Raw genomic sequence first — 12,079 nt, 5'->3', positions numbered from 1 at the left:
GGTGTAACCGTTATTATACCCAATTTAAAAAGACCCTACGTGGTAGATTGGAATATTAGATAGGCGTAGATATGAAACAAAACGCGGCAGGTAAAAATTAACGTGGTATAATAAAATAAGCTTATGGGGACGATAAGAAAGAACCATAAGTTGATGTTTTAAAAACCAGCGGCTGCCAGGCAGAATACGCCCACATTTTCGAGAGATGGATAGAGAACAAGCTAAAAAGAAAGTGATTTTTCCTACAATCAAGGGCCATAATTCAGGAAATTACAATTCGATATGCGCAAATATCGAAAGGAACCGAGATCTTTGTGTTATAAACTTACATTTCAAGATTCAACAAAATCGGATAAAAATTGTGACCTCTATAGGGTCCACAAGCCAAAAACATGATTTTTCGTACAAACAGGGGCCATAATCCATGAAGTTTCGATCCGATACATGCCAATATCGAAACCAGCCGAGATCTTTTGGAGATACACCTATATTTCAAGTTTCGTTAAAATCGGATAACAATCGTGACCTGTAGAGTGTCCACAAACAAATTGTGGACGGACGGACAGACAGACAGACGTCCAGACGGACAGGGGCGACGGCATAATCCGTCCACATGAAAATGTGGACGTATAAAAATGATGTAATAGAATCCGGGGCTGCGAGAGCCGTACCACGCTACTTGTGCTATAGATACAAACGGAACGTGGTCGCGACTTCGGTATCACGTCTTTTTTATTTATAGGCACTTTACATTATTTGTAGCAAAATTTGCAAATTGTGTTGATTATTTATCCCATTTTCATGTTTTTATATGCCATATTTACACTTTATGTTACAATTAATTACAATACAGATAACCGATCGGTCGGTTAATGATCATACGGTTAATAATACTGTGTAAAAGTTATTATACTATACCCTGCTTAAAAAGACCTTACGTGGTATATTGGAAATGAAATGAAATGGGGTTTAGTTTAACTTCCTACTGTTCTGCTCCGACGACTTAGCTAATGAAGACTGGCATACGTTATACAGTGTATTGTGAGGGAAATGTTTTATCCACATATTTTATCATACACCCTTTTCACGTGCCACGTTTTGTTTCATATCTACCCAATATACCACGTAGGACCTTTTAAAATCTTGTACAGTGTGTGGCCTGTAAAGATTAAAAGACATCAAAATGGATTAAATAATCAACATAATTTGCAAAATAAGCCAAAGTCGCTTACCACGTTCCGTTTGCATAGAAGTAGTAAGGCGGGCATGGTATCGTTATCTCAGCCTCGGATACTATTGTAGCCTACCACGTTAATATATAGACTTCGATACTGATCGAGATAACCGTGGTATAATAAAATATGAGGATGATGCGAAAGTACAATGAGTTGATTAGTAAAAAAAAAACGCGGTAGGCTACAAGTGTCTCCGAGGCTGAGATAACAATACCATGCCCGCCTTACTACTTCTATGCAAACGAAACGTGGTACGCGACTTCGCTTATTTTGCAAATTATGTTGATTATTTAATCCATTTTGATGTCTTTTAGTCTTTACAGGCCACACACTGTACCACATTTTAAAAGGTCCTACGTGGTATATTGGGTACATATGAAACAAAACGTGGCAGGTGAAAAGGGGGTATGATAAAATATGTGGATAATACGAGAGTACCATGAGTTAAAAGTTGAAAAAATGGTGGTACAATAGAATCCGGGGGTGAGATAATCATACCACGCTCGCCTTACTGGTTCTATACAAATGGAACGTGGTACGCGACATCGGTACAAAAACCATAATAATATAGAATTCGATACTGATCGAGATAACCGTACCACACCCGCCTTACTGCTTCTATACAACTGAAACGTGGTATACTCGCGGTTACCACGTTTTTTGTACTGAAGTCGCGTACCACGTTCCGTTTGTATAGAACCAGTAAGACGGGCGTCCTACGATTATCTCAGCCCCTGATTATACAACTTTTTTTTAATTATCAACTCATGGTAGATTGGGTATATATGAAACAAAACGTGGCAGGTAAAAACGGGGTATAAAAATATGTGGATGATACGAGAGTACCATGAGTTGATAGTTAAAAAAAGTGGTATAATACAATCCGAGCTACCCTACCACGCTCGCCTTACTGCTTGTATACAACGGAAACGTGGTACGCGGCTTTGGTACCACGTGCCTTTTAATTCGAGGCTGAGATAACTTTAGCCTACAATTTGTCAACTTGTGACCTGTAAAACGATTTGATCCTATTATGGCCATGACACTTTGACATGAATTTCGACTGAAAAGGGACTTAAAATTCGGTAGGAAACTGGTTGTTGAATGCCGCCTTTTTCCTAAAGGCACTCTTCCGAAGTAGCTTAACCATTTCAACCCGCGAGTTTGTGATGTGTTTGTGAAATAGCTTTATTTAACGTCCGATTGTTGTAATCCTTATATTGTTTTATACCACGTTTACCCTTTTTTAAATGGGGTACAGTACATGGCCTATAAAAACATCAAAATGGGTTAAATAATCAACATAGTCTGCAAAATAAGCCATTTCGCGTACCACGTTTCGTTTGTAACTTTAGAAGTAGTAGGGCGAGCGTGGTACTCTTATCTCAGCTTCGGATTCTATTGTACGTTTTTTTTACTTATCGACTCATTGCACTTTCATATCATCTTCATATTTTATTATTCCACGTTTTTACCTGCCACGTTTTGTTTCATAAATTAATATCGAGCCAATAGCCCAATATACCACTTAGGGTCTGTTTAAAGGACCAATAACACTCTTGCTGGCTTGACAGCTCCAGAAAATAAAAAAATAGCCTTATTCTAAGTACTAGATGTGTTAGTGTCCTACCTGTTGTGTAAATTATCCATTAAATCCTATTTTACTTGTCCAGAGGGTTCAAAAATCTTTTTAAATCCAAGTCACATTTGAAAAGCTTTACGTCAGGCTTTTCAAATCATTTAGTTGAATTTTTCAAGTTTTTTAAATTAGGTGTGTTAAGATGAAATTTGTATCATCAATTAATTGGAATATTGTAAAATAGTACAATTTGTTGACCAGAATAAAGATTGGGACATATTATTCAGTTACAACAAGAGCGGTATTTAAGTAGGGTATAGTACAATAACTTTTACACAGTACAAGTATTATTAACCGTATGATTATTAACTGAACAATCGACTATCTGCCATGTAATTTATTCTAACATAAAGTGTAAATATGGCCTATAAAAAACATCAAAATGGATTAAAAAATCAACACAATTTGCAAAATCTTCAAATAATGCAAAATCTCTATAATTAAAAGCACGTGGTACCAAAGCTGCGTACCACGTTTCATTTGTATTGAAGCAGTAAGGCGAGTATACCACGTTTTAGTTTATAGAAGCAGTAAGGCGGGCTTGGTACGGTTATCTGGATCAGTATTGAATTCTAGTATACCCCTTTTTTGTACCGAAGTCGCGTACCACGTTCAGTTTGTATAGAACCAGTAAGGCGAGCGTGGTACGATTATCATTATCTCAGTCTCGTATTCTTTTATACCACGTTTTTAGTACCGAAGTCGCGCATCACGTTCCGTTTGTATAAAACCAGTAAAGCGAGCGTGGTACGGTTATCTCAGCTCTGAATTCTATTATACCAGTAAGGCGAGCATACCACGTTTCCGTTGCACAGAAGTAGGGCGAGCGTGGTACGATTATCTCAGTCTCGTATTCTATTATATCAGTAAGGCGAGCATACCACGTTTCCGTTGCCTAGAAGTAAGCCCAGAAGTAAGCCCAGCGTGGTACGGTTATCTCAATCTAGGATTCTATTATACCACGTTTTTTGTACCGAAGTCGCGTGCCACGTCCCGTTTGTATAAAACCAGTAAGGCAAGCGTAGTACGGTTATCTCAGCTCTGGATTCTATTATACCAGTAAGGCGAGCATACCACATTTCCGTTGCATAGAAGTAAGGCGGGCGTGGTACGGTTATCTCAATCTAGGATTCTATTATAGCCTACCACGTTTTTTTGTACCGAAGTCGCGTACCACGTTTTTTTTATTAACTATTAACTCACGGTACTCTTGTATCATCCACATATTTTATAATACACCTTTTTTACCTGCCATATTTTGTTTCATATCTACCCAATATACCATGTATGGTCTTTTTAAATGGGGTGAAGTATAATAGCCTATAAAAACATCAAAATGGATTAAATAATCAACATAATTTGCTAAAGTCACGTACCAGGTTTCGTTTGTATAGAAGCAGTAAGCGAACATGGTACTGTTATCTCAGCCTTGGATTCTACTGTACCACGGGTTTTTTTTACTTTTCAACTCATTGCACTTTCGTATCATCCTATTTTATTGTACCACGTTTTTATCTGCTACGGTTTGTTTCATAATCTACCCAGTATTCCAATATACCACGTAGGGTCTTTTTAAATGGGTTACAATAAATTTTACACCATACCTAAATGGCGATTATTTTAACCAACCGATCTACTGTCTGAATTAGATTATAAACATTAAGTGTAAATATCATCTATAAATAGTATAAAACATCGAAATTCATTAAATAATTAATGTAATTTGCAAAATTAGCTTTTAATAAGGTAAAATCACCAAAATTATAAAGTATGTGGTACCAAAATCTCGTACCACGTTACATTAGTATAGAAGTAATACTAATAGGGACGAGCGTGGTATTTAGTCACTGCCGACTTTTTCTGTTTTCCTTTCGTGTTCTCTTTTCTAGTGCCGTAGTGGCAGTCAATTCTTTTTATGAATTTTCAGATATCCTCTCAAAGTCTCACACAACAACTTTTGGTCTTGGAAGGAATTATAGTGAGAAGAACTCGTCACTTTCAGTCAGTTATATAGAGGAATGACTTGTGTTTTCCTTTGGCGTTCGTCACTTCCGATTCAGGAAACCTGTATTACTCAGCTATCGTACTCGTAGCAATGATCTCTGTGTTAAAATTATATTTGGAACGTGTTTAATTAGTTCTATCACATGTGATAATGACTGACACCAATATTGTCCTTTAAGGTAATTAACTGTTTGATCATACTTTTAGCAGTAAATCAAAATGACAGTCAAAAAATTCATTTAAACGAATAAAAACAACGCAGTGATCCATGGTGAATACGGAGTAGGATTAGGCGATTTATCATCGCACTAATCCTACCTTGGCTTGGGCAGACTTAACTCTGTGCGCGGATTAGTGAACGGAAATTAGACAGAGATTCGTGCATGCGTGAGGGATAATTTGTTCGTGAGGTGAAATCTGTACTCAACATACCCTATGATATTAATATTGATAAATCTACACGTTGTACTGTTGGCAAGTGTGTGTCAAGAGGAATTCTAATATTTAGTAGAAACATATGTATATTACCTGACTTGGACCACCATCTAGCTGAGATTGCTGACTCTGCGACAGGGTTTGTGAGGGTAGTGTAAAGTCAGTAAAATCAAAATCTGAACCTTGCGTGTCAGCTCCAAGAAGTTCGGTTTCCTCGGTGTCCAAAAACGTGAGGGTTTGCGAATTCGGTCCGTACGTGTCCACGCTCATTTTGGTAAGCCAGCTTTACCTATATACTGTACCCTCTTCTGGACTGTTTTCTGAAAGCAAACACCTACTTTTAAATCACATTATAGACAGTATCAGGCATCAGATTTTTAAAAACGAAACCACCAAGTTACAGTTTTAGCATTAGCCTAGTGACTCCGTTCCACACCAGCTGACGTCAGACACACGTTCTACGGACGAGATATGGATTGCTGACATCACTTTGGCGGGTTAAACAATAATAAACAATTGGCATACTTAGTACGAATAAATCATCCTGGATTATCGGGAACTTTAGTCCACACCACAGTAACACACGAAGACAAAAATCACATTTATTTAAGTCGCCTATTACGATGTAAAATGACTAAAGGAAAAAAAAACTATTAGTAGGGTCAAAGTTATGAAAAAAAAATGGGCCAACCTCAAAAAAATTGCAAGAAAACGTTTTATGGCTGTTTCCTGTAGTATATGTATATGGTCTAGACAACAACATATCAAAAGTTGTCTGAAATTGAGCTACCCCAAAGCGGCGGGAAGATTGACCCAATACTACCAATACTACCCAATACAACCCCAATACCGCTCCTATTAAGGTCTAGACGGTCCGAGGTGCCAAAATTAAATTTTGCGCGCCGTTGTCTTTACATGGTCTGTAAGGTAAGAAAGACTAGCACTAGCAGACGGTCCATTACAACAGATATAACCGGTGACCGCTGCTACAACGCCTACTTTTTGGACATGCTAATCTAGTGTCATCTGGTGTCCCTAAATAGATGACACTCAATAATTACTTGCACACCTAACATATTTATAAAGCATCTAGCATTGAAATTGTTCATCACTCTGTGTAACCTAAGCAAAAAATCTCATTGCAGAGGCGTGCTCTCAGAAATGCAAAAAAAAAAAGAAACTGGAAATGGTTGAAAACGCTCAAATCCGATGAGATTTCCAAACAGGGTATTGTGGAGCGAGCGGGGTGGCTATATGAAATTTAGTTGATGCTTAATGAATGCAATAGTATTAGACCTGACGAGGCAGACTCGCCTCTCTTAATCCCTAATAAATCTCCAATGGGATTTCCGTGTACATATTTGGGGCACGTCGAATTACCCAATAACTGCCAATAACATCCAATAAATGCCCAATAACTCCAAAATGACACCCAATAACTCCAAAATGTTGACTTTGGAAAGACAAAATAACAATTTAGTTAAATTTAAGAAGCCTCGATCGCGGCTTTGTGCCCAAATCGGTGTTTCACTCTCGCGTGAAGGGAGATAACTCGTGTAATAATAATAATAATAATAATGCTTTATTACACAACTGCATGGTACACTATAGAAGCCTATAGTATAAACTACCATTCATAATTACTACTTTTCCCCTCTTCAGAACGCGAAAAGTCGAAAAGTAGAAGTTACGACAAAATGTGGGGCGACAACACGCTATACAAGCCAAAATCAACTCGAAAATATGAAATTAAGAAATAACATACAGCGATAATAGCGCCCCTCGTTTTTTCCTAATTTCTTATTTTCGACTTGCATTTTGGCTTGTATACCGTCTTGTCGACTTTCGACATAGTCATATTTTTGTATTTATTGATGTCAGTAAGAAGGCGCCAACACCCGGGCATACCAAGCCAAAACCAGTGATATGCCATACACAGGGTTGTGTGGGACATATTGATTCGTGTCATGCCTCCTAAATGCAAGTGTAGTGTTATTATTGTCTTCGTACCAGACTATGTGAACCTACCCATTGAAATCACCAAAAATGGACAAAAGTGGCCTTAATTTCTGAAACCGTGGCGTGTTTGACGTCGTACTAAAACACTTCTACGCGTCTGGTTATTCTTACGAGCGCACAAGCAGCTTAAAACAATTATAGTACGGGGGCTGTTGGGGTTCACCTTTTGTTAATAGGCACAGGACTATGATTACAATGCTTAGGTTTGATTATAAAGGTCTCAATATTGTCATATCTATAAATCAGAATGACGACTGCCATAACTGAGAATATATATTAAAGGGAATGTCGTACACAAGGCAGTGGATGCTTTTCCCTAAAAAAATAAAAAAGGCCTGCAACTACTTTCCAATTGCTAAAAGTGCTAAAGTAAGCCTTGAAAAAAAAAAAAAAAAAAAAACAATGCTCAAAAAATCGATTTTGCTAATTCCGCTATTTCAGAAATAATCACTTTATCCGGATCTGTTCGCACTGAAGCGAGCTCATACAATGTGGTGGCAATGATTTTCGAGTGGATTCTTACCTGTTAAAGAACAATTACAGCGTTGGGTAAAAAAATCAATTTGCCGAATTAAACGGAACAGTTATATCGGATGTTTTTAATTTAATTAGATAGCACATAAACTTTAACAGATGCAGACGTTTTAAGTGTACCCACGTGTCTAGCTACGACTGGGTGCCTTTACTGGCTTTAGTTTCACCTGGCAAACTTAATTTCTTTATTAATGCATGTAGGCTAACATCTTAAAAATGAGTAAATTTTATACTATTAGAACTTATTACACATACGCAGCCCAATCTACTGTAACAACTTTCATTTATCATCAAATATTGTCAATAAAGTAAGTCAAGCGTTGTTTGGGGTTTTTTTTATCAAAATTGATAACGGACATCATAATTACGGTATATTACTCCTGCGCAACTCAATTCGGGTTAGTACTTTGATTGGCTATTGTACACGAGGCCCCGCCTTTATGTGTTAAAGACGTCAAATCTAAAATGTCGGAGAAAGCAATCTATTATCGCTTCGATTTAAAAAGAAGGGATTTGTACCCGTGTCAGGTATGATTTTATGCTTAATTGTAGTTGGATGTGGCAGAAATATTATAAATAACAATAATCAATCGTTGTTTCGAGGAAACAATTGTCAATTTTGCTTATTTGAAACCCAATGTGATTAGCGTTGGGATTTGCAAGAAGTAACTATATTAATATAGCACCATCTCTTATCTCGAAACACGGAGGGTTGGGAGATGGGGTTTCTTTTCTACCACGTGTTGTGCGCATAGGCAATAATGGTTTTCAAAAGTTAACAAGGTGCCCGTGAACAATCCTTACTATAATTCAGACATTGTTTATCCGCGCTTCCATTCACAGTGACGTTCATCGAATAAAAACTTATGTTCGTAGATGATGGAGATTGGGTAAATTTGACCAACGGAAATCCAGGAAATAAGCCAACTTTATGTAAACGGTTCATCTGTCCACACCTTATGGGATACATTCAAGGAAAACCTACAATCAGCCATCAACAAGAACATTCCATCCAAAATGAAAACATCAAGTAACTCTCCACCATGGATAACAAGGAAAGTAAAACGCGTCCTTAGACGCAAGGCCAGAATTTATAAAATAGCTAGAAAAACCAATGACTGGACCCAGTACAGGAGATTTCAAAAGGAAAGTAAACGCGAGCTCAGGAAGGCAGAATGGTCACACATCAACTCCGTCATAAACCAGGGTCTACAAAACAACAATTTCAAACCATTTTGGAACTACGTTAAGTTCAAAAACAGAAGACAGTGTTGGGGTAGCACCACTACGTAGTAAACACGGCACACTTATCAGCGACTGCAGTGCCAAGGCAGAGACACTTGTAAACCAATTCCAGTCAGTTTTCACCAAAGACAAGGGAGATCAACTACCCAAAGTACAAAGGAGAGTTGTTGAAGACATACCACCCATCAATATAGGAGAGGGAGGCATTGTGAAACTACAACGCAACATATGTCAGCAAAGCCTCAGGCCCATTTGAGTTACCCAACAGAGTTCTCCAAGCCTGTGCAGTAGAAGCAACACCTGCCATCACCTGTATCTTCCAGAAGTCGGTCGACTCTGGTGATTTGCCCAGAGATTGGAGAGATGCAAACGTTGCCCCAGTCTTCAAAAAAGGGGATCGCCATGCACCAGAGAACTACCGTCCAGTATCACTGACATGTGTCCTATCCAAACTGCTAGAGCACATCATTTGCCATCAAATGTTGAATCACCTAGACAAACACAAGGTACTCACATCTTTAAATCATGGCTTCCGCTCTGGCTATACTCTTGTGAAACACAACTAGTTGTAATAGCACATGATCTACACAATTACTACGACAAGAACAAACAAGTCGACACAGCGATACTGGACTTCCGCAAGGCGTTTGACACTGTGCCTCACAACAAACTTCTCCACAAGATCGAGTCCTATTGAATACGAGGACCAACGCTCAAGTGGATCACAAACTTTCTTACGCAGCGGAAGATGAGCGTCATATATAGTTGAAGGTGAGCGATCTGGCAGGTTGACGTAGCCTCCAGCGTCCCACAAGGCACAGTACTCGGGCCTCTACTATTCCTCTGCCATATCAATGACCTCGCAGATAGAGTGAAATCCCATATTCGTCTTTTTGGCGATGACTGTCTGATATATCGTGCCATCAACTCAATGACAGACCATATACAACTCTAAAAGGACCTAGATAACCTCCAAGAATGGGCTGACGAATGGGGCATGAAATTTAACGCCAAGAAATGCTATATTCTCAGCACCAAAAGCAAATCCAATTTCTTTTACAACATCAATAACAACATACTTCAACAAGTCCAGAACAACCCTTACCTTGGAATTACCTTATCCGATGACCTTAAATGAAAAACGCACATCAACAACATTTTCAAAAAAAGCCAACTCGCAACACTAGGATTTCTCAACAGGAACCTAAGACACTGTCCTAAGCCATGCAGGAAGAACGCTTATATTGCACTAGTCCGATCCAAACTTGAGTACGGAAGCGTCGACTGGGGCCCCTACTTGAAAGGAGACATCGACCGCTTGGAGAGAATCCAAAGATCAGCAGCACGATTTATAACGGGCGACTATAAATCCAGACAGGAAGGATGCGTCACTAAGGAAATGGAACTGCAACCACTTGAGGAGAGACGCCGTCACCAGCGTTTGACGTTCCTATTTAAGGTGGTTGAAGGGCACGTACCAGCCATTAACATTGACCACTACCTCAAGGCTAAGCGACTTAAGAGAACTATTCGGGCTAAACAATTTGAAAACTATGTAAAAACTAACATCGTAGAAAACTCAGTGTGTGGTGAAAAGAACAAGTGCTTCCAGCCAATTAGTGCTAAGAGTAAGAGTGACATATTCAAATACTCATACTTTGTACGAACTGTATACGACTGGAATAAACTCAGTGATGATACAGTGAACTCAGAGTCAATCAAATCTAAACTAGAAAACATTAACTAGCGCACTCCATCCGTCGTGTAAAAGCCAGTAATTGGCATCTACGACTATTCTTTCAGATTCAGATTCAAAACCTGTTGTGCCAATATATCCCAATTCTTCACTTATTATATACTATTCAAAAAAAGTAGGGGATATTTGATTTTGGGGGCATAATACTAAAATATGCAAATGACTACGAAAAAAGTCACTATAGAACCTAACAGAAGAAACATTTCCAGTTACATGTGACGCCCAAACGCACCAATAGCTACCGCATGGAATGCAGGTGATGCTTGGGATCATCATGGGGGTCCAACCCAAGATTTGCACGACTCTGACTTTGAATGTTACAGTCATTGTGGCATTGAATTCCAGGGTGGAAACATCAGTTTAATTGTTTTAGTGACCAGAAAACAAATTTTGATATGCGTCGGCTTACCCAAAATGAAAGGTTACGTGCCCTTGGCATGCTACAGATCGGCACAACACAGGCGGTTGTGGCGCGGACGATGAATGTTTCTCAGTCTGTCATAAGCAGGCTATGGTCCAGATACCGTGATACACAATCTGTACAGCAGACCACGCTCAGGTCGACCAAGGGCGACAACTCAAGCCCAGGATCGATTTATCCGTACCTTGGCCTTGAGAAATCGTGTCATCACAGCAAATCAGATCAGCGCTCGTCTTCAAACAGACACTGGTGTGAGAGTGAGTGGCCAGACGATTCGGAATCGACTGCATAGGGGTCACCTTCGCGCCCGACGTCCTCGCGTGATCCCTTATTTGAGAGATCATCACATTCAGGCAAGACGTCGTTGGTGTAGGGATCGTCAACACTGGGATAATCGACGCTGGAGCAATGTGATGTTTTCAGATGAGTCAAAGTCCACTGTTGATTTTTTGGACAGACGTAGGAGGGTGTGGCGTCGTCGAAACGAGCGCTTCCAAGACGTTAACGTCATCAGACATGATCGATTTGGGGGTGGTTCTGTTATGGTGTGGGGAGGCATCACTGTTGCTGGAAGAACGGCTTTACATGTTGTTGCAGGGCGTGTTACAGGCCAGTACTACCGGGACAACATCTTGGCAGTCCATGTTGTGCCGTTCGCACGACGTCATGGCCGCCGTTTCATCTTCCAGGATGACAACGCAAGATGTCACAGGGCCAGGATCGTTACAGGTTACCTCCAACAACAGAACATCACCACATTACCTTGGCCAGCACTGAGTCCCGACCTCTCC

General features: G+C 39.5%; 1 protein-coding gene across 1 annotated transcript in view; it reads right to left on the bottom strand.

Moving 5' to 3' along the window:
- The window catches only part of LOC126819638 (regulator of nonsense transcripts 1), a 147,793-nt gene extending 142,035 nt beyond the window's left edge, over positions 1-5,758 (bottom strand). The window contains exon 1 of the mRNA XM_050547777.2: positions 5,407-5,758. Coding sequence (XP_050403734.1) covers positions 5,407-5,583 — 177 coding nt within the window. The 5' untranslated portion in view covers positions 5,584-5,758. The remainder of the gene's footprint in view (positions 1-5,406) is intronic.
- Positions 5,759-12,079: the final 6,321 nt, after the last annotated feature.

This window comes from Patella vulgata, chromosome 4, assembly GCF_932274485.2.
Source record: "Patella vulgata chromosome 4, xgPatVulg1.2, whole genome shotgun sequence".
NCBI classification, from domain to species: Eukaryota; Metazoa; Mollusca; class Gastropoda; family Patellidae; genus Patella; species Patella vulgata.
Note: the sequence above shows the minus strand (reverse complement) of the source record. Positions and strands in the feature narration are given on the sequence as shown.